Genomic DNA, 25,318 nt, shown 5'->3' with positions numbered 1-25,318 from the left:
GGAATGAAACGATGGTGTACTCACGTTGCCATCTTCTCCTCCTGTGGGGAACATGATGGAAGATGGTAAGGCACTCAAAAATGTCTTCCACTCTACACAAGGCACCAAGCACTTACTCCACTGACTTCCAGCTCGTAAACAACTCCAACAACAAACCAACACTATCACAGGGCTCCACAAGTATTCTCAACAAATTTCACTCAAATTCACACTCATGAAAAGAAGATTTATACAAATATCCTGCAATCCACCTTCTCACGTCTGCCCCTGGGAACTAATAGCATCAATGGCAGACGGACCAAGCTAGCAGACGGCAAGGCACAGGCACAAGGGGCCCTGTTGAGGTGTGGATTGAAGCTTTGATATATACATTATTCCTTGTGGCCTTGATTGAGGAGTTCATAGCTTCAAGCATGAAGGAGTGAAATCTCGCAGTTTCTGGTCATGTGATCAGGTGAGGCCCGGCAAGGGTTGTGATTGATTGACAGGTGGTAATCTGTGCTTGCAGTCAAAAACACTTTGTTTGTTGCTTTGGTGGTAGAATGAGATAATATTGGGATAATACCATGATTGCTCAGCTTGTGGGACAACATGTGACAGCCAGGCTGGCTATATCACAGCACGTTCCACATCTGATAGGTTAGCTTGGTGTCAATTGAGCACATATGCGGCCTATTAGCTTTAATTCAGCTTGGCACACTTGCTGGTGATTCATATCCCCATACACATGCTGAACTTTCAAGGTCAATTCACACCAATCCCTAAGGGCCATAATGATCATTTTTAATTTTCCATATAGAACCGTTAAAGCGGAAAATATTTTTCACAATGGAACAGACTTAATTTTCACTCTAATCAGCCGTGATGCAAGATTATTGCTGGTATGAATCTCAACACAAAATCAATACATGGATTTGGTCATACCGATGCCATATGCTTTGTACATTTTTCCATATTCATACAAATTTCTCTGAGGCAGACGAAGTGCGAGACACAGACAACCCCTAAAAAGTAATCCTGACTCAATCCGCATGCCCCAACAACCGCTCTACGTGCTCCACAGACTAGTGTAAAGCGCTGAATGGTCTATGATGAGAGGAACACAAAGCAGGTTCCGGAGCTAATGATGTATATCCAACACAAAGGAAGCAGGCCCTTGACCAACACCTCCACTGGTGTAGACCCTAAATTTAAACACAAAACCAGTTGGTTTGTCAGCGATTACAATCGGGCATACAACACCAACTCAGCCTTGAATTCTGATTCATGAAACACACTTGCTTTCATACTGAGATTTTGGTCATTAATCATACTTGCGTCAAAATGAAAAAAAATGTTGATTCTAGTGTTATGGCAGAAGTATTTGACAATTAGATTTCAATGAAATTAGTCCTATTTTTATTAAAGAAAATTGATACCGTCTTTGACTTTAGCCACTAGTTCGCAGCCGGATTCTAGTAAAAATGTTTTTGGTCAAGTGAGCTTTGCTATTAAAAAGTCTATACATTCGATAACATTGCGCTAAGAACTACCATAAATGTCGTCAAGTCATAGGTTCGGGCTGGTAGTAGAAAAGTTTGGGGCACAAACTGCAAGAGTCAAATGTAAGATAATTGTATAAGTCGTCAGGTATACCAACCTTCAACAATACACATCATGATACGATCAAAATGGGTCAGCATATTAAGTAAACTACCTCAGTGTATTTGTTTTGGTTTTATCAATAATTAAATAAATTTAAATCTTCCTGGTACAGCAAATCTTGCATGATTGATATGTTTTGTACACACTGCTTGTCACTGTTACGTCTCTTGATTGAGCGTTACTATAGAGGCCGAGTCTCTCACTAACTAGACCAACAAAAGGGCTTTATTTCGGTCTTAAAACAACGAAGGGCAGTCGGAAAGTGAAAGAAAAGAAGGCAGTATTTCATTGTTGTAATGTTGTGGTGAAATATACATGAGGAACGAGCAATCACACAACACACACGAGGCTGCACAACATTGGCTGCACCAATACAATTATTGTCTCCAGAAACAAAAATAGAAACATTATCAAGCCAAATTGGATTTCGAACCCAAAAAGGTTTTTGGTGTGCCCAAGGGACGTAATTCTGCACGGCGAATTGTGGCACCTGAGACTACTGGGCCACCATGCCCCCTCAAAATGTTAATACCACTATAAAGCAATACATTTCACAATACAGAATTCAGTATTGAAGATATTGCAATTCAAAATGCAGACAATATCTTCACACCAAAAAATTCATAAGGTATATTTTGAAACAGTTTACACCATTATTTTCGTACAGTATGTCCAAGTGATCTCAAATCCTTATTTTATTCCACTGACTCAAGTTTCACGTTTTCATGAATATGGTATGTGTATCAAATCACAACCTACTATCAAAACACATTGTCACAAAATAATATAATAACAGCCTCAGTCCACAACAGTAACACAGAGGCATTATCCCAGGGAAAGTCTAGAATTACTGGAACTCGACTCCGGAACATTTGGCACCCAATAATAAACCCCTTTAATCAAGATCTGCCTCTGTAAAGGGTTGTTTGAAGAGCTGTGCTATATATACCCTGATAAGCCCTCTCAATAGCTGCTCTGTTCTGATCTCCCGGAGGCTGCTTCAGGTCTTCACCTAGACTTGCACAAGTCTCTAAGGCAATAATTATTAGCCTTAATCATTTCTAGATTACATAATAACAAGTTGTCCCTTTAAGAGACTACTGTCTGTTTACCTAGACTTGCCTATTTACCTAGACTTGCCTATTATAAGTCTAGAATTACTGTACACCCATGGACTTATCATTCCATTTAGCCTTGGAGCAAGGCTAGGCTTGACCAGGTAACAGGTTTCATTGAAAATGTTTATTCTCATCCAGAAGCGGACAGATCTTAGATGTGTTTAACTGCTGATGAGGACAGACAGAGTTATAACATCACTGAATGATAACAAGCGCTGCAACTGCATGCCAAGACAAGCGCTTAATCAACAATATACCATTGAGTGTATTGAATTTAAAGAATAATCTGTCTTTCATGACAGATATTCCATGGCGGGATGAAATATCATCCATGGTTGGTTTTTTTCTATGCCAGAGTGAGAAATATTCCAGCAAGTTAATATAATGAGCAATATGCCACGCCTTCATACCATGGTATGATTACACTTCATCAACCAAGACATTAAGTCTGAACACTGGACACACCTTGGAGTGAGATATCAGCTGATAAAGGCTTGATATATTATCTATAAAGAGGTGTGATATCATCAATGAAGGTGAGAGATATCATCCAAGGAGGTGAGAGTTATTGTTCATTTAGGTGTGAGATATCCATGAAGGGGTGAGATATCATTTATAAAGTGTGAGATATCCATGAAGGGGTGAGATATCATTTATAAAGTGTGAGATATCCATGAAGGGGTGAGATATCATTTATAAAGTGTGAGATATCCATGAAGGGGTGAGATATCATTTGTAAAGTGTGAGATATCCATGAAGGGGTGACATATCATTTATAAAGTGTGAGATATCCATGAAGGGGTGATATATCATTTATAAAGTGTGAGATATCCATGAAGGGGTGAGATATCATTTATAAAGTGTGAGATATCCATGAAGGGGTGAGATATCATTTATAAAGTGTGAGATATCCTCCATCAAGAAGTATAACATTCCATGAAGGGGTGTATACGGTATCCATTAGTGGTGAGATATCATTTAAGAGTGAGTGAGTTGGGCTTTTAACGCCGCTTTTAACAGTATTCCAGTTATATCACGGCGTGTCAGCTTAATGTGGGAGGAAAGCCCAAAGTGATGCAAGTCTCAGACGTTTACCACCTCGGTATATCATTTAAGAAGGAGTATGACTATCCATGAAGGGTCATCCAAGACAGGTGTGACATAAAGTGACATAAACCTCAGTCTGTACATTGTTCACACACAAACCTGGTGCTGTACCAATACAGGGTTGATTTGTGTGTGGTTTAACGCCGCACTATATGATGACACTCTGTAAATAATCAAGTCTGGACCAGACAATAAAGTGACTGTCATATTGAGCATATTAACAAACAAACAAAAACACAACATCACAACCAACCAAATTATAATACAGTTGCCGATATTTTGCCTTGCCTGAAGTATTGCCACATTTAAACAGACAGCCACAGCCACAGCCACAGCCACACCCACACCAACACCCACACAAACACAAACACAAACACACCCACACCCACATTCCCTCTCCCTACCAGGGCCCCAGTACCCATAAAGACATCACACACTGATCGGAATGGGGTCTATTGTTCAGGGATTGTCCGTTCAGTCATCCTGGTTGCGTGATGCAATTAACCTGGTATTTACGATGTTTTCATATTTCATGTCCAGCCACGTATCAAATGAGATTACAAGAAGCAGGTAGACCATTAGCTACCTGTATGACCCTCCCCTGACACTAACGAGAGACACAGGTATCGTAGGTCTACATAAATCCAGGTGTGTCGGCAGAAGGGAAGGAAAGAGGGATGGCACGTTTCAGGATGAGGCATGGATGTTCGTCGTGCAAGATGCTCGAGAGTTCATGACCATGACACGTGATGATAAACTCCGGCTGGCAGGATGCGGAACTTCAGACATGTGTTAACAGGAGGCGAGAGTGAGACAAAACACGAGAAGATGGGTGTGTCAGAACACAGACTCAGGAAGAACATTGCAGCATCCGTGATCAACAACAACAAACTAACATTTTTATATGTAACAATATTCTATTTTTGGTGCATGTGCTCCTCACACACAAAATATCATAACTTTAGCCCATACATTTATTGAAAATGTGTGTAAAATAGTATTAACACTGAAACATATCAAATATTTGCTAATGATATACTAGACAGTATTAAAAATGCAACAGTGTTGTTAAGTCACTATCACCTTTAGAGCACAAACCTAGCCCTGCTTATGAGATGTGATGTGATGTGATGTGATGTGATGTGATGTGATGTGATGTGATGTGATAAGAAAAGATAAGATAATTAATCAATAATGTCAAGATAATGTCAAGGATAATGTCAAGGGCCCATATACCTTCAACTATAATATCAATCTCCATGTGTTCTGTTAAAAAATGACAGGGTACTTTTTTGGCACTAATTTTTTCACAATGCACAAAAATTGTTACCCAAAATAGAAGGATGTGTTGCATGCATCTGCACCCCCTCCCTCCTTCCCCGGAATGCCCCAGACCAAGAACCATGGCTACCACACCTCTACCCTCCACTGCCTCCCAGCCGTCCCCTACACCATCTGGCTCTCTAACCCCTAGGGCCCACACAAAGGAGGCTGTTGTCACCTACTTGAGGCGGAACTCAGGGGGAACACTGACAGCACCACCAGGGAGCAGGGTTAACTCCTTCAGCTGTTAATGGATCCCTGGTGAATGGGCTGCCACAAACAGGTCAGTTTATCCTCAATGATCCGTCTATCAAAATGTTACAAATGGACAATGGCGACACACCAATCCAGTAACACCTCTGCAGGAGTTATGTCATGACCATCACTGGTGGTGAGAAGCATCATGTCCTTATTCATTTAAATAATATATTTTTGCAAGAAGCCCCATGTAGATATATGAATGAAATAAGTGCCAAACATTTTAAATAAAATTTCAATATCCAAAATTTTCATCATAATCCAATGTGTTTTGAAGCTTTTGAGACGGATGTTCAACAGGTTTAATCATAGTATTAGAAATAATTTATTTATATTGATAGAGCCACAGTAAATGAGATTTTAAAAATATTTTACTTATTTCTGGTTGGAAAAATACCCATCCGCCCCACTGCTTTCTTTTTCTTTAATTGTTAGACTTTTAACAAAATCCCTGCAATATCACTGCAGGGTAAACCAGAAAAGGGTTTGACAGATTGTACCCAAGGGAAGAATCAAACCTTGAGAATCCAAAGTGGTAAATCAGATCAACTGTTGTAGCCCTGGATGCTGGAATTACTGAACATATATATACGTCAGAGCAGAGGTCAAAAGCCAAAGGTTGTGTTCACCATGCCTATAAACAATGCTGAAGTTTCTCATTAATCTCGTTTGTAGATTTACTGTGATTTCTCACGGATCTGACACAAGAGCCTTGAGGTGAGTGGTTAGTACTTCCACAGAAACACAACCGGTGGTATACAGCAAAATCCATCTGACATGGCAACTGGGGTCGGAATCTACACCAGCACAGCCAGCATTTGGCACTGCTCTTCAGAGTCAGACTTCCCTGCAGCATTAAAGCAATGTACTGCACAACTGCAGCATACACACACTATACTGACTTTGAAACTCTTTACACCCAACCCTTAAGGATGAACTCCACATTAATTTCTAAGCTCTTACTCATATCATGACCGTTCTAGTTTGTTCTTTTGCAATGGTTTACCTGCGCCTTCCTGGATGGAACTTGGTCCACGGGACTCTAGGGTACAAGAGTGACCATCAACAAATGAAATATAAGGTATCGATGTTTGTTTGATTGTTCAAAGCTACACTCAACAAGATTCCAGCTTTATGATGGCAGTACAGTCTGTAAATGATAGTCAAGGCAATCCAGTGATTGACATCATGAGCATCGATCTACGCAATCAGGATACGAGGACATGAATCAATAAGCCACCTGAAAGGGTTGCTGAAGACCAATTCTAACCCCACTCATCACGGGGTAAATGAGTGAGTGAGTGAGTTTGGTTTTACGCCGCTTTTAGCAATATTCCAGCAATATCACGGCGGGGGACACCAGAAATGGGCTTCACACATTGTACCCATGTCGGGATTCGAACCCGGGTCTTCGGCGTGACGAGCGAACGCTTTAACCACTAGGCTACCCGACCGCCCCATCACGGGGTAAAAGTACCTCTGAAGCCTTACCTTAACTATGAACAAACTAAAATTAGTGACCGAATGACAAAATCAGACATGGACAGTAAAATATATGTGCAAAGAACCATGGCTGCAATTTAAGACTTTAATTGTTAATGCAATATTCAAATAGCCATACTATTATGCATTGGACTCAAAGTGCAAATATTAGCATCCATTCTCCATTTGAATCAGAACACAAAGACAATTTATTATGCCGATGCAGGTTTCAGACACAAACACAACTGATACTTGTCCTTGTCAAGGAGAAATGGAACTAATGCATTTCTACAGCTTATCTTAAATTCTGGCATCAATTTAACACAAGTTTTTCTACAGCTGTTTAATCTGTGCCACCTGCAAATAGGCATATTCTGTGTCCTGGTGATAAACAGTTGAGAAGCATAGTGATAAAGATTAGTTTTCACAGTTATCTAAGCCTCTAAATTTAACTGAACAGCCACAAACTGCTCCCATACAACTCCACTGGCCAAGGATCCTGTTGTCCTACAGCACACCCACTGACGGTTCAGGGGCACGGGTGACCCAGTCGTCTAAGATGCCGCAGTTGTGTCCCTTAGACCCACCAGAAACCTATGACCATGGGTTCAAATCCCGGTCTGCCCCTATTATGTTTCTAGGTCTGTCAGCACCACATGTGCTTTTGTTTTAACCAAAGTGGTAAACATTAAGACCTGCTTTGGCTTTCCTCACATATTAACCTGACATGGTGATGTAAATGAAATACTGTTAGCAGCGATAAGCCCAACTCACTCACTCACTCACTCACTCAAGTCAAACTTTACAGTCTCAATCTTGTGTGGCCCATATGAGTGAGTGAGTTTTGGTTTTACGCCGCTTTTAGAAATATTCCAGCAATATCATGGTGGGGGACACTAGAAATGGGCTTCACACATTGTACCCATGTCGGGAATCGAACCCGGGTCTTCGGCATGACGACCGAACGCTTCAACCACTAGGCTACCCGACCGCCCCTCTGGCCCTTATGACAAGCATGGATGGATGCAGTAAACGTCCGAGACATGCATCACTTTAGGCTATCATCCACATCAAGCTGACATGCTGAAACTGGAATACAGTCAAAGTGGCATTGAACCCAACCCACTCACTCACTCACGGCCAAGTCTTCCAGCACTCTCACTGATGGTTTACAAGCTAAGATAGATGTTAGCTCCATCCATCCTGCCACGGTCTTAAAAAGTCTCCTTATGATGTTTTATAAGCCAAGATGGGTGTTGAGTGTTGACACTAAGCCAGACAGACTGTGTACATAGGAAACACTGACAGTGAGTGTTGGCCAACAAGGACCAACAAGGAAATGCAGGAATCACCGATTTATCACACAGCGCCTTTTGACAAAATATGTAAAAAAATGGTAATTTCTTTAAAAAATGATGTGCCTTGGATGAAGATGATTATACATTTTTTGTTTGCTGTTTAATGCTGCCGCAGCAATATTACAGATACATGATGGCAGTCTGTAAATAATCGAACCTGAACCAGACAATCCAGTGATTGATATCATGACTCCACAGTCACCTCTTACTACAAGCATCGGTTGCTATGGACCTATTCTATCCCCGACTCCCGGAAACAGGGTGGGAAGGAGACAGATAGATATCACTAAAGATGGAACAGGCTTAACAGCACTTTGAAAGACAAATTATTGGAAAGCATCCTACCTGATCAAAGAGTTCAACTTGATAATAGCCCTGCATGGCTTATCTCCCTTTGTACTCCAGCTCAGCATGGCTATTGCTTGAAGCACACGCTTCACCGCCACCTCAAACATAACCCTGCATTGTGAACAGAAACCACTCCGCCATTCAACCACCAGCGTGTCGGACCAATTACTGACATTTATCATTTAGACTTTCAAAGCACCCTTTATCGACAGAGATTTTATATCGCTACACACGAGCAACCAGACACAAAATGCCAATGTTTGTCACAAATGTGATTTGCCTTGACTTCGAGCAAATCTTAAGTCAGTATTTACTGCAAAGAGATTCTCATGGCCATTCAATTTTCTACCACAAAAGAACATTAATTACATTGACTTTTGTATACTATTCAATTCCACCCTGCTATGGGTCAAATGAAACACTGTGATAGACATCAGTTGACAACTGCTTTTAGGTTGTGCAAATACTCCAAGTCTGATGTACTGTGCTTTGGAACAGTGAAATAAGTCAGTGTTATAAAGTGACGTAATGGAGAAATCATGAGAATCTGTTGATTGTACTTCAAGAGTCAACAGAAGTGAGTGATTTTTCTGACTTGATATGGTTGATTATTTCTCCCCAAAAATTTTATTACTTACAGTTGTGTCAGTTTTATCCGTTTTATCATAATGACAAGTGATATCTTGGTTCAGAAACAAGATGGCAAAAACAACAGGGAGACACGATGAAAATGGTTCAAATAAAGTGAAATAATAGTGACATAAAGCCAGTGATATAAAGTGATATCAAGTCAGTGATATAAAGTGATATCAAGCCAGTGATATCAAGTGATATCAAGTCAGTGATATAAAGTGATATCAAGCCAGTGATATAAAGTGAAATAACAGTGAAATAAAACATGTTACAAGGCATAATTTCAATACTACCAGCTACATATTATCCAATTCATTTCAAATGAATCTGTAGCTGGGTAGAGCTGTTTGTTGTGTAGGACCTGGAACCCTCATTGGTGTGCTGGGCACAGTAAATGTATCAAATATTCCATCCCCATCCATCTTGTAAAGTCATCTTGACATAATGTATGGGTTGTGTCAGCTCTTGTTAGATATATTCATTACGAGTCTTAGAATAACTCAAAATTGTTTCTTGCACTTAAACTTGAAAATAGCATTTTTTCTTAAAATATGCGGATAATTTACAATTTTACATATTTCTCACATATTTCGACTGTGGAGCCAGGGTAGTTCACCCACAACCTCAATAGTCCAAAAAAGAATAAAATATGATAAAAACATGTCAGGAGGGGACACAGGATCCCATGACGCTTCCATCCTGTTACTATGGGAACACAACCTGAATTTTTGTAACTTTCATCATCATATCAAATCATGCACTTATTTATCATATTCTTAAAACCACAGTGTCATAGCAAATAATAATGACAATAAAAACGGACTCACAGGCACTGTGACTCTCTCCCTGCTCATGGTAAAGCTCAGTATCCCACTCGTGAAGAAGAGCTTCAACCGTGCAGGAAAGATTCAACCGTACTGGTGTATATCTAAGTAGCCTTGTAAATGGTTGACCCACTTAGCCAGTGTACCCTTAAGCTACCTCTAACCCTGAAGAATCTTCAGTGTCTCCTCCACAAACACGGAAACACATCCTTGGTCAAGGGATCACGGGAGATGAGACGATGACTCGATCCCCTTACATCACTGTATTCAAGAGTGTGGGGGATTGTTTATGCATAATTAACATAAGTATCTCAACTGTGGTTGGCTTTGCAGGTCTTGTGGTTGAATGAGGCTCAGTATTTATCTATTGTAGGCTTTGTGTGTAATCTGTCACCCAATCACACCAAGGTGAGGATTATTTGTATGAACTGGAGTGCTCTAATCTTTAGGATCAACACACAGTGTAGCTATGCTAGAGAATACTACAGCTGTCAGTACAAACCATGACTGTACCGTGAATTGAGGCTGAGTGATTGAGTGAGTGAGTGAGTGAGTGAGCGAGCGTGCGAGCACTGTAAGTGAGTGAGTGAGTCACAGTACAGAATAGATGAAACTTTAAACATGCAAGTATTTGGTATTTGGCAGGCAAATTCTGACTGAAATAGTTAATAATAAATGAACAATACTCTTACCATATGAGATAAGATCACTTGCTTTAAAAAGGCATCCTTTTTCAGGAATTGTAAATCAAAGTTTTTCATTGAAATCTCTGGTTTGGGCATGTTGTGTGACTGAGACTGAAGGAAATCCACCACATCTGAAACTTGCTGGCCAGTGACTATTGGCAGATCTAGCCCAGGTGATTATTAGTTCTGTATTTCCTTATGTACTGTCTTAGTCACAACAATATTTCATAACTTGTTTACAGATATATTCTATTACTCCTTTTAGGACCTCAAGGAATTATCTGTATGCTGCGATACACTTTTCAAATGAGAGATATTCCAATATTTTTTTCCGGTATATTGGGTAAAAATATATATAACATACGTCCTTATTATTTGTAGCGTTTAACCTAAAATCTACACAAAAATTAATTCATAAGTAATGTCTCCCTTTAATATTGATTTGCAAAATTTATCAACGAAACGTTGGAAATGCGGAAGATATTTTTCTCTCACTGCGAAGACAGGTCATGCTGACTTTGACATCTTAATATTTACTTAAGTATGTAGAACATATGATCTGCATGTTGTTGTTGTTTGTTTGTTGTGTGACAGTACTGACACCGCACTCAGCAATATTCCAGCTATATGACGGCGGTTTGTAAATAATTGAGTCTGGACCAGACAATCCAGTGATTGATATCATAAGCATCAATCCACACAATTTGGATAGATGACATTCTCCAACCAAGTCAGCGAGCCTGACCACCCGATCCCAGATCTGCATGTACAAGCCGTGTCTATCAGAGTCAAACACTGCAGCGCCCAATATATCACACGGTGTATTACAAAAGATACCTGTATCACAGCATATTGCAATACAATATTTTTGCCATATTCCTTTTACTGACAACATTTGTGATTGGTTGGTTTGTTGTTTAACGCTGCACTCAGCAATATTCCAGCTATATGACGGCGGTTTGTAAATAATCGAGTCTGGACCAGACAATCCAGTGATTGATATCATGAGCATCAATCCACGCAATTTGGAACGATGACATGTATCTACCAAGTCAGCGAGCCTGACCACCCGAACCCGTTAGTCGCCTTTTACGACAAGCATAGTCACACAACATTTGTAAAGTCAGTCTGGCTAATGACATGTATCTACCAAGTCAGCGAGCCTGACCACCCGAACCCGTTAGTCGCCTTTTACGACAAGCATAATCACACAACATTTGTGAAGTGAGTCTGGCTGTTGGGTGCAGGTGTGCATCCATGCAAGTATCAGATCTAGTCTGGCGTTCACTGCCAGTGTTTTGAAAAAGACCAGTGGAGCATGCAGCACTCTGCAGTGCACATGTTGTGAAAACATCATGACTGGCAACTTTCAGAGGACCAAGCTCCAGATAAGCTGTGTAAACATACATTTCTTTAAGTGGCATTTAGTTGGTGTGATAAAGAAGGGAGATAGTCCTATGGATATATGGATGTGTACATGTGTCAATCTATCATCATCCAGCCTTGTATAAACAGCAATTATCCACATGTATATAATCTTCCTACTTAAATTCCCATTTCACTTGCTTGATAACAGTGTTAGTATCTACACTGAAACATCTCATTCATTGTAATAAAGAAGTTGTGTATCTATATAACTATCTCCCATGTTTAAAATAACATTGAAGACCCAAAGAAAACTACCGTATTTTCTTGAGTACGCACCCGAGTATAATGCGCCCCTACCTCTTGCGAATTCCGGTAAACGGACAGGTGATGAGAAACTTGGTCAGTACAAATTCGAAATTTGAGATAAAAAATCACCAGACTTGTTGATTTACCGTTTAAATTGTATTTTTTGTTCTGCTAGGCATTGTTTTACATCCAGGGATTAAGATTACCTTGTGTAATTTCTCGTAACCTAAGCCGGAAACAGCAATTAGCTGTTCACACGTTTTCTTGGAATCTACCAATGTGAATGATAACATGTAAGCAAATATTTAAAGCTCTGCACGCTAATGTCGAACCCATTCGACAGAGGTGTCACTTCCTGTGCATCTGATGTCGAACCCATTCGACAGGCGAATAGCATAACGACACCCCAAAATAAAACTTGCCATATCTATTTACCAAGAAGGCTTTGCGTAACATTTAAATTACGTATGACATGTATAAATGCTCAGCTTGCTCAATATCAAAACTTTCAGTAATTTATTTACCTCAAAAAGAAAATATCTGGTGCATTGGAATTAACCTGAATTACCCAGAATTCATGGAGACATGGTTGGGATCCTGGCAAGAGGTCTTAATACTGACTCGTACTAATGTTTATTTTTAAATTCTGAAGTATTCTCCATCAAAGAAATCGAGCACTTGGACATTCAATACATGTTCTGTACTATGAAGAATCTTTAAAATAGCACAGGGTCTTCATTTTTAATCAAAGTGGAAATAATTTGAAAGAAAATTCTTCCGGAAAGTACACTTCAATGGTGAGTCAACCCGGAATGGAGCAACTTATCTCGCTTTATCTGATAAAGGAAGGGCAATGGCAACTTGGCAAGATTTACCTCTTTTAAAAAACATTCTCAACCATGTCTTCATTTAAAAAATCATGATGATAAGGAGTAATGTGCAAAGCCTTATCAGGAGAGTTAACTGATAACACAAGGAAATATATTTTCAAGAAGAAAAATCATTTCAGTTTCTCAGTCAAAGATAACTTTATTTTGAATTTGAGATATTACCAAATTTCCTCAGGGATCTGCTCAAAGAGATTTTATATGTTAGTTCAGATTCTCATTCACTGTAAAATATTCAAAACCCTAAACCCATTTTTGAGGGGAGTGAAAGGTAAGGGGAAGCAACTCTTCTTGGACTAAGCAAGCAGCTCAATGGAAGCTACCTTAGTGCAGTGGTAGAGTGCATTAACTATTCTGTATTTTCTAAACAGCTGATGTTGACATAAAAAAGATAAATATGTTTTCAGCAAAAACAATTATGAAATATATTTAGAATCTCGTTTCGTGTGAGAATCTATGCAGATTCAGGAAATTAGTAATCAGAAATCAGCATGGAAACAAAATCTAAGAGAGATTTAGTTTGATGTTATATAGTTCTTAGCAATGATAATAATGACACACAGATTAGCCAACCCTATTATTACTAGCATAAAGAAAATGAAGGCTGCCAATTCATGTCTTTATATTTGACAATTGCAAGCTTCAAGGGCCCCTTCAGTTTTCAACAACTGTCTAGTCCAGGGATGTAACTTGGTTTGTTGTTTAACGCCGCACTCAGCAATATTAAAATATTCCAGCTACATAACGGCAGTCTATAAATAATCGAGTCTGGACCAGACAATCCAGTTATTGACATCATGAGCATCGATCCACGCAAATGGGATCGATGACATGCATCAACCAAGTCAGCGAGCCTGACCACCCGATCCCATTGGTCGCCTCTTATGACAAACATAGTCACCTTTTACGGCAAGCATGGGTTGCTGAAGACCTATTCTACCCCGGATCTTCACGGGTCTCCAGGGATGTAACTTGGCACAAGCTTGCTAGCCTGAGTTAGTTTGTGTAATATTAAAAGTATCTTCTAAGAGGAATTCAGGATTATTATGTGGAGTCCAGTCTTTGTATTTTTATGAAGCAATCAGTAAAATCACAGCCACATCATGGAAGCCTGTGAGGCCACGTTAAAAATGTTTCTTATTTCTCATCCTCGACTGACTCATCTACATGGGGATTCCTGGTTATATTAAGTCCCCATCGACCTATGCTGGTCTGGTCGTGTGAGGTGACCAAATGGATCGCGTTGTCAGACATGCTGATTCGGTTGATAGCATCAAACCCCAATGACATGCAAAGTTGTTCACAGTACCAATCACAGGATTGTCTGGTCCAGAATCAACTATTTACAGGCCAACATGATATAGCTGCAATATTGCTGAGTGGGGCATTATACAACAAATAAAACAACACAACCAAAAACAATCATCAAAAGTAGGTTTTCTCTAATTTTTCACATGCAAATTTTTTTTTAAAAGACTAGTTCCCATTCCAAACTTGCACTTACCGTATTCGACGTAATAAGCGCCCCACTCTAATAAGCGCCCAGGGCGATATTTGCTAATATATTGACAATTGAACAATCCCAATTAGAACCCCTTCCAACTGATCAATGTACACAAGACTTATTTATTCGCGTATAATACACACTCATGTGTTATATGCACCCTTAATTTGGGGCAATTAAATTCTGGAAAAATATATCTGTCGTATATAAACATTTCAGGCTGTCAGCATAGACCACGAAATTTATCTTTCAACTTTTTTTCCCACCAAAATAATATTCTAATAACAGCCCCCTATTCCTAATTTTGAGAGCGCCCGGGCACTTATTACGTAGAATACAGTATTAATATAACAAGCCCTGACGACCAGTTCGTGATTTTGCAAACCAGGAACTTCAATATGTTATTGTTTTCATTTTGTACAACATCAACATAAGCATTAATTATCAGATATTCCCTGCGTCAAACCCTCCACATGTGTAGATTATAAGCCAGTTAGCACCCTGCTCACAGGTGATACGACGGATAAAGTGCCTGGACCTCCATCTCCAGCTTGCATCCCCGTATCACAGGCTGGCAGGGCTCTCGCCAACATACGTATCAGACAACACGCAGACATCACACGGACATCACATTCCGCAGACTCAACACAAACACCCAGAAACTACAAGGAGGCTCAGTTTAAATGTACACATTGTAAAATATTACAACACAAACTGTCTCAGTTCTCTCAAAACATGATATACATGTCAAGGAAGCCCTTCCAAAGCTAAGCCATTTCATCGGGTCCTTAGACTAACACTAAGTAATTGTAATATATTTTTTCAAGAATACTAGACCTGGTTTAGTTTAATCTAGACTTACCTAGGCTATATATATACACACACACACACACACACACACACACATATACCGTATTCGACGTAATAAGCGCCCAGGGTGCTCTCAAAATTAGAAATAGGTGGCTCTTATTAGAATATTATATTGGTTGACAGAGAAATTTCATGGTTCATGCTGACAGCCTGAAATGTTTATGTATGACAGATATATTTTTCCAGAATTAAATTGCCCATAATTAGGGTGCATATAACACATGAGTGCGTATTATGTACATTGATCAATCGGAAGGGGTGCTAATCGGGATTGTTTGCTAGACAATGTATTAGCAAATATTGCCATGGGCGCTTATAACGTCAAATACAGTATATTGGAAGCCTAGGCAAGTCTCCTCACGCCCCCACAATGATGAGCTGTATAATATACAGTGCCTGTCACCCATAAGTCCCTTCTTGCAAGATGCACAGCCCATCGAGGACCAGTTCTAACCAGGAATATCCAGGATAGTCAGCCTGTCACCCTTGCCAGCAACACAGCAAACATAAAAACTTGGTCCCCACATCTGCCCACTGATTCTGATTCACCCCAAGTTCACCCAAACAGGCTGCAGATTCCAATAATTGCCTCATCGCATCAGAATACACCGGAATTTCAAGCAGGATATAATCTGGTTAGCAACAGGCACTTAAAATACCACCGTAAGGCAACTACCATGAAAACTGCAGATGCAGCCATCATGACATATTCATAACGAAAATACATCTCTAGCTATCTAGGTAGTCATGGAATTTACTGACAATATTTTAAAACTTTCATGTGTTGTATGCAAGAGGGAGATTTGCTTTTGTCTGTTTGTTGTTTAACACTGCACTCAGCAATATTCCAGCTATATGACAGCGGTCTGTAAATAATCGACTCTGGACCATTCAATCCAGTGATTGAAATCATGAGCATCGATCCATGCAATTGAGATCAAGCACATCCATCAACCAAGTCAGCGAGCCTGACCAACCGATCCCGTTAGTCGCCTCTTACAACAAATATAGTCGCCTTTTATTGCAAGCATGGGTTGCTAAAGACCTATATTTATTAAGACATAAGGCATATTGAAAAGTAATTATCACCCAGTAATAATAATATGTGGTACAGCACACAAGTCACAAATCAGGCAAAGTTATACAACATCGGTCACGGGGAATAGTTGGACGGGTGACCACGTTTGGCAGTATGACTCCGGACAGTTTCCAGGGCTTCGGTACTGCCCCACACTGAAGTATGCATAACATGTGGTGTCGTGGTTGACAGTGGTTGACAGCATGAGCTGCGACTCCACACTGTCTGGGCACGATGACGCACAAGAATTCCAGTTACACTACAACAACACAAGCCTTATTAATCAGCTCCTATGACTGACAGCATGGAGAACTGACTCTCTAACACGCAATCCCAATGGGGTCATAATGTAATGTTATTAATAAGGATGTTTTATTGGTGCGTCAAACGCCTCTCAGCAATATTTAAGTGATATGACAGTGGTCTGCAAATAATAGAGTCTGGACCACATAATCCAGTGGTTGACATCATGAGCATCGCTCTACACAAGTGGGATATGACGTCATCAAGCAGGTGAGATCACCCATTCCTGTTAGTTGCCTTTCACAACGGGCATAGGTTGCTGAAGACCAATTCTAACAAGGATCTTGACAGGATAGAAAAGATCCTCTTAGACAGGGTTACACCATTTCAGTCTGGACAAGGAGGTTCATGGAAGCGATATGGATTTATCAGCACCGAGTTACATTAATGTCCATCAACACTTCCATTTATGTCAGGACAGATTGATAGTCAGGACTTTCCCCTGGGAAGATGAATGTTGGTTTGTACCAAGGCTGGGACAGGTAACTCGGGTAGGGAGGGTCCACAGTAGGACTTGGGTGATGTACTGTTTAATGACAATAACAATAAAACTCCATGGTGACACTTTTAGTCACTAATGTTCATATTTCTTTCTGACAATGAAAGCATTCCTTCTGACTTTTATACGTTTGAGTAAAGATAAAGCTTCATTCAACTTCAGAGTATGCATGACCAGATTGTTTTATATGTGTATCTAAATAGTTCTTGTCAGGGATGCAGTTAAACAGTTCCCAATCGGACATTTTGTACCCGATTCTTGAGACCTACAGTGGTTAGGTACCTGGGTCAGGTCAGGTTTTTTTTATTGGTACCGTTAGCAGTGAAATACAAGTTGTCTAGAAAGCCATAAAATTGGTTATTAGTTCTATGTATTAATATTCAATATTAATTCTTACCTAAAGGTAAAAAGACCGAGTCGACACATGGATTTCAAATTCTTATTCTATCAAAGTAATGTCATGGCACGGCAGATTAACAACTGTGATGTGGAAGAGTCGGGAGGTCCTTTTTTGTCTAGTATATAGAGCCACTTAAAGATATTTGATAGTCTAAAAATTGTCAACATTATATCATTATTTGAGAGTTAGAAAATATGAGCCATTTTCTCTGCAAACAGTAAATTATTGACCAAATCTGTTTCTAAATTATTAACAAATCCTGACAAATACAGATTTAATAATGTCTATTAATTGATGTCTGTGGGAGAAAGAAACAATTTGCATATTAACGAAGCTAAATTAATTTTCCGCTTTAGATAACAAAATAAACTGCCTTCAAAATTTCCAAACTAAATTATGGTTGTATGGGATAGTCTTACCCTGAAACTATTAAAACACTATTTATTTTCCATCAGTTCAGGGCAAACATTCTGACACAAAGCAGCCTGCTCCATCACTGATGATGCATACCTCACAACCCATCCCCTAAACTGACAGGCCCCCAGTGCAAAGTCATTACCATGTCAGTCCCCAATCACATCACATCCTTGGATTTCTATTAAAAGTATCCAAATTTCAACACAGCAGTTTCGAACAAAAACAACATCGTTATTGACTCAATCCAATTACAATGGGCGAAATTTGAACCCTGATTCTCCGCTGGTCTTCTTTTACCTGTATGAAAACCCAAGTTTGACACCTAAAACTAACCCCCAAATGAAAGAAACTGACCCCCCAACCCACCTGAATCTGACCCCACGGCCCAGTTGGAATATCGTGATGATTGTAATAGCCTGAGGACATGACGCTTGGGGTGGCTGTTCATTATAATTGAATCCTGCCGTCAACGGTGAATATATCTCCCAATAAAATGACTGAATGATCTGTGGGCAATTGCTGTCCACATTCCTTGGCTATAGAACAAAGGTGTGCACTGGTGTGCTGGCAGGTATCTCAGGCAATGTTTTGATCGATACAGTATCTTTGGCAGATTAAGGGTAAGTCCAGGTAGGGGATCTGCATTCAAGAACGTCAAATATTCATATTCAGTAATGGTATCAATCTCATTAAAATCAGATCTTAGTTCTCTCTACCGCTACACACCGATCTGAGGACATTCCATTACGGGTCACGTCAGAACAACCTTTCGCGAATTTTGACCGACCAATGAAATGACTGACAAGAAATCGACATTAGCCAATCAGAAGGCAGCTTTCTTGAGCTTTACGACACTTGTTTCAAACTGGCGACGATCTGATTTTAATGAGATTGTGAGGTTATCAAATTTACTGGACATGGGATCCTTACTGTTTGTGCAATAGTATTTAAACTTTTAAAATTAGTTGACACTTTTCTTATCTTTTAGTTTACATGTCAAACCGACCAGAGATTAAAAACAAAGATCAGAGAAGAAAAATTTAAAAACGATATAATATATCTTGCTTGCCAACAGTATAAGGATCTATACCGAAGACTGTGTTGCTTGACAACGGTATAAGGATCTATACTGAAACGTGGCCTTTACAGTATAAAAAAAATTGTAATACATAAATTGTGTCTACTTTAGTCGGGGCGCATTGGGATTCGAACCCACAATCATAGGTTTCTGGCGTGCCCAAAGGACGCAACTCTGCACAGCGAATCGCGGTGCCTTAAGTGACTGGGTAAATGGTGAAACAAGCATGGGCATGGTACTGACGGGCATGGTACTGACGAGCAAAGGATTATAATCGGATGATTCTGGGATTCGAACCAAGGATGATAGGATCATAGCAACCCTGCAAAGTATATTGCAGCTCCTATCTTAGACAACTGGGCTACTTTTCCTCCCTCAATCAAATTGTGACGCATGTTAGCTCTTATCTTATACAACAAATAATTTCTCAGTTGTATTCTTGACCCGTGAAGATCCGAGTTAGAATAGGTCACGCTTGCTGTAAAAGGCGACTGCTTGTTTTAAGAGGTGACTAACGGGATCAGGTGGTCAGGCTCCACAGCTTGGTTGATGCATGTCATCGAATCTAAAATTGCATGGATGTCAATCACTGGATTGTCTGGTCCAGACTCGATTATTTTACAGACAGCTGTCATATAGCTGGAATATTGCTGAGTGCGGCGTTAAACAACGAATAAACAAATTAGTTGTAGTCTTAACTAAAGACAGTTTAAAAATATATATAATTCATCCTCCCAACCACAGCGAAGCACGGAGATAAGAAACACATAAAATAAAATGAATGCCTTTACAACTTCTCAGCCAACATGTCAAGCAGCTGACAGAATGTCACTTGGTTCCAAATAAGTAAAACATGTCTTTAAAGGCAACATATATGTTAAAGACATCAGAAGCTTAGTTTCAGACAGATGCAAACCTATTGACAAGAGTTTTATTGATGCAACTCTCCACATGTATCCTGCTGTACTGCAACAAGCACCTGCGTGTAAGTAGCTGGTGTGTCATACAGACCCTCCAACTAATATGTCCAATACAGCCCATGCAAGTCTATTATAGTTGGCCTGTCTAGATTACTGTCATACAGATCATGAAACTAATATATCCAATACAGCCCATGCAAGTCTATAATAGTTGGCAAGTTTAGATTACTGTCATACAGATCCTGATACTAATATATCCAATACAGCCCATGCAAGTCTATAATAATTGGCAAGTTTAGATTACTGCAGTTTCACGAAATGAAGACATTCTCTGTGGTCCTTTTTATTTCATTTAATTATAATAATTTAACAATTTTTTCTGTAAAATATTTTCATTTCAGACATTGGATGTTAGTCTAGAGAAGCTGAAAACATCATGGATCCGGTTGCCCTTAGTTTCCACCATGTTGGTGAAGCACTGCCCTAGGGAAGCTCATAGCAGAGGAAATAATTATGTTTTGAAGTCATTAGGAGAAACATTTGAAGAGGAAGGACAATAATCAAAAGAATTGTCATCCCTTCAGCTGTGAGAAAGAAACACCCTTCTTGAGGTTTGTGGAAGGAGTTTGGCCCTAGGTACTTGTGCTGCAAGTATTTGCCAAACTTAAATTTGACACCAATGACATAGACATACCATTAATTTGTTTTGTTTTGTTTGTTTGTTGTTTAACACCATACTCAACAATATTCCCGCTATATGACGGCGGTCTGTAAATAATCGAGTCTGGACCAAACAATCCAGTGATTGATACCATGAGCATTGATCCACGCAATTGGAATACGACGACATGCATCAACCAAGTCAGCAAGCCTGACCACCCGATCCCGTTAGTTACATCTTATAACAAGCATAGTCAACTTTTACGGCAAGAATGGGTTGCTGAAGACCTATTCTACCCCAGATCTTCACGGGTAAATGATTAAATGAGCAGTCTGTGAAGTTATTATTGTTGATTTATGTATTGATAAGAATTAACATCAATATTTCTGGCATTTACGGAAGGATATACAAAAGAAACTGTGTGAACACTTTACGTAAATCCTCCGCACAGATACAAATAGTGTGCACACTGCACCATACTGCATTTATTCTACTATAATTGCAAAAACATCAAGTCAATTCTTAAACATTTTTGGAATTTTGAAGTCTCCAGTTTACACAATTAATGACCATCAACAACAGATACAATACAAAGAAGCTCACCCAGATTTTTAAAGGGGAGTTTTTAAATTCTTAAGTTCAGTGACTATCATACAAAGGTATTTCAATAATACTAAGGTATTTGAGGTTTTCTGTCATTGAGGTCCCTTATAGCTCAATGGAAGCTCTGATTCAAGAAGAAAATGTTTCAACAAGAGGTTATTATTACCAAGATGTTTCCCAATACAAAAAGTTTAATCAGCCATTGAGTGAGTATAACCCATCAAAAGGAATTCCAAGCCTCTTTGTAATAATCCAGGATAACGTAATAAAAAAGACGCTATTTCAATTTTGTTGACAGTAACTGACATCTGTGTTTACTGGTGACCTGTGGATGTAATCTGTTGTCGATGTCTGTAGTGAGATGAAGTTGACTGGAGTTTTATCTTTATTGAAACATAAATGTCAGAAGGAATGGGTGCACAGTCAGAAAGAAATGCGAACATCAGTGACTTGTAATGTAACCATATACAGTTGTAGATAATTTTTGTCATTAAACAATATATCACATGACTAACCATGGGTCCTGGTAGTCCTGTGGGTACCCAGGTCCTTTAAAGTACCCACACGACCTGAGAACCCGAGAACCCGAGTACCTAAGTTACCCATCCCAGTCAGAGTACAAAGCCATCAAATTAGTCATAACATTACTGACATGAATTTGGAGTTTTTTATTCCAATTTAAATTTTTTTAAAATAAATTAGCTGTTGAATGAGCTGTTTTAAAAGTGACCCCACCCCCTACCCCCCTCCACACACACACACACACACAGGGGGTAAAGTAACCTATTTCAAAACATCCCCTTTCAGAGAAAAGACAGCTAACAACCCCAATAGTAAGGCTGTACTGAAAGATAAATCCATGGATGTGTAGTAATTTCTTCTAATAGGCAAGACCAGATATGTCGTAAGGACTCCAGTCAACTTGTTCTTATTATTCACCTTATCTTGAAATTATGATTTAAACTAATAATTATTGCCTTAGAGACTTGTGCAAGTCTACCCCAATTGGTATGATTCCCCAGAATACTTCCCCTAGGTATGATGCCAAGCTTTCTTTCCACAGCGTTAGAAATTGGCACTAGTCCTGTAGTCATTGCCAAACTGCCCAATGGTTAAGGCATCATAAGGACTAGATGAAATTTGCCCTTTTTAAGTGTTTTGCTATATGTTATCATTATAAGGACTAGAGGATGAAAACTGTTAGTTTCTATCGCTGTTTTCCACCTGTGGTGACCTGCAGCAAGGTCAACATCAAACTCAGGACCTCTAAACAAACATGGCATCAGAGTGAGTGAGTGAGGTTTTACGATGTTTTTAGCATTATTCCAGCAATATCAGGGCGGAGGACACCACAAATGGGTTTCACACATTGTACCCATGTCGGGAATCGAACCCGGGTCTTTGGCGTGACGAGCGAACGCTTTAACCACTAGGCTACCCCACAGCTCCCTCCTTGGAATCAGACACAGCAAGGGTTAGACCTGTGTTGGGAGGTACTCATGTTACTATGTGCTGGACTTAACAGTGAGTCTACATACTGGAAGCCTTGAGTGAGTGAGGTGGGTTTAACACCGCTTTTAACAGTATTCCCGTTATATCACGGCGTGTCAGCTTAACGTAGGAGGAAAGCCCGAAGTGATGCAGGTCTCAGACGTTTACCACTTTGGTGAAACCTACGAGCACGGGTATGATGCTGACAAACCTAGAAACATAATCGGGGCGAACCGGGATTCAAACCCACAATCATAGGTTACTGGCGTGCCCAAGGGATGCAACTCTGCACAGCGAATTGCGGTGCCTTAGACAACTGGGCCACCCGTGCTCCCAACTAGAAGCCTTGAATAAAGTGGGACTAACATTGAGAGTTGCAACATCAAGGCAGACTGGAAGTGTCAGCTGGTAATTGACAGCATGAGCGTCAGGCAGGATGAGAGTCTGGTCACTGTCACAACCAATGTGGTTGTAATATCATGATGGGATGTAGACTGTGGTCAGGCCTGGTACAGATAAACCAATGCTTCATAGGTTGTGTTTCTGCTGAGATATGCAGTCAGGCCACACCTGAGTGTGAGACACATGGTCAGGCCACACCTGAGTGTGAGACACATGATCAGGCCACACCTGAGTGCGAGACACATGGTCAGGCCACACCTGAGTGTGAGACACATGGTCAGACCACACCTGAGTTGGAGACACATGGTCAGGACACATCTGAGTTGGAGACACATGGTCAGGACACATCTGAGTGTGAGACACATGGTCAGGACACACCTGAGTGTGAGACACATGGTCAGGACACACCTGAGTGTGAGACACATGGTCAGACCACACCTGAGTGTGAGACACATGGTCAGGACACACCTGAGTGGGAGACACATGGTCAGGCCTCACCTGAGTGTGAGACACATGGTCAGGACACACCTGAGTGTGAGACACATGGTCAGGACACACCTGAGTGTGAGACACATGGTCAGACCACACCCGAGTGTGAGACACATGGTCAGACCACACCTGAGTGTGAGACACATGGTCAGGACACACCTGAGTTTGAGAGACATGGTCAGGACACACCTGAGTGTGAGACACAGGGTCAGGCCACACCTGAGGATGAGACAAGGTCAGGCCACACCTGAGTGTGAGACACATCGTCAGGACACACCTGAGTGTGAGACACATGGTCAGACCACACCTGAGTGTGAGACACATGGTCAGGCCACACCTGAGTGTGAGACACATGGTCAGGACACACCTGAGTGGGAGACACATGGTCAGGCCACACCTGAGTGTGAGACACATGGTCAGGACACACCTGAGTGTGAGACACATGGTCAGGACACAACTGAGTGTGAGACACATGGTCAGACCACACCTGAGTGTGAGACACATGGTCAGACCACACCTGAGTGTGAGACACATGGTCAGGACACACCTGAGTTTGAGACACATGGTCAGACCACACCTGAGTGTGAGACACAGGGTCAGGCCACACCTGAGGATGAGACAAGGTCAGGCCACACCTGAGTGTGAGACACATCGTCAGGACACACCTGAGTGTGAGACACATGGTCAGACCACACCTGAGTGTGAGACACATGGTCAGGCCACACCTGAGTGTGAGACACATCGTCAGGACACACCTGAGTGTGAGACACATGGTCAGGACACACCTGAGTGTGAGACACATGGTCAGGACACACCTGAGTGTGAGACACATGGTCAGGACACACCTGAGTGTGAGACACATGGTCAGGCCACACCTGAGGATGAGACAAGGTCAGGCCACACCTGAGTGTGAGACACATCATCAGGACACACCTGAGTGTGAGACACATGGTCAGACCACACCTGAGTGTGAGACACATCGTCAGGACACACCTGAGTGTGAGACACATGGTCAGGACACACCTGAGTGTGAGACACAGGGTCAGGCCACACCTGAGGATGAGACAAGGTCAGGCCACACCTGAGTGTGAGACACATCGTCAGGACACACCTGAGTGTGAGACACATGGTCAGACCACACCTGAGTGTGAGACACATGGTCAGGCCACACCTGAGTGTGAGACACATGGTCAGGCCACACCTGAGTGTGAGACACATGGTCAGGACACACCTGAGTGTGAGACACATGGTCAGGCCACAC

At 40.7% G+C, this 25,318-nt stretch overlaps 1 protein-coding gene across 7 annotated transcripts in view; it reads right to left on the bottom strand.

The window, feature by feature from the left end:
• LOC139456520 (septin-2-like) overlaps positions 1 to 25,318 on the bottom strand; it is a 129,278-nt gene that overhangs the window by 57,696 nt on the left and 46,264 nt on the right. The window contains exon 1 of one of the 7 annotated variants that reach the window (XM_071238282.1): positions 10,099 to 10,176. The exons of 5 other annotated variants lie outside the window; for them this stretch is intronic. In XM_071238282.1, the coding sequence (XP_071094383.1) occupies positions 10,099 to 10,125 (27 nt within the window). In that variant the 5' untranslated portion in view covers positions 10,126 to 10,176. Of the gene's footprint in view, positions 1 to 24; positions 382 to 10,098; positions 10,177 to 25,318 lie in introns of those variants that run through there. One more of the 7 variants, XM_071238281.1, reaches the window with a different exon arrangement.

Source organism: Haliotis cracherodii, unplaced genomic scaffold (genome assembly GCF_022045235.1).
Source record: "Haliotis cracherodii isolate W230 unplaced genomic scaffold, xgHalCrac1.p SCAF_11, whole genome shotgun sequence".
Taxonomy (NCBI): domain Eukaryota; kingdom Metazoa; phylum Mollusca; class Gastropoda; order Lepetellida; family Haliotidae; genus Haliotis; species Haliotis cracherodii.
The sequence above is the reverse complement of the archived record's forward strand: the minus strand, read 5'-3'. Positions and strand labels throughout refer to the sequence as shown.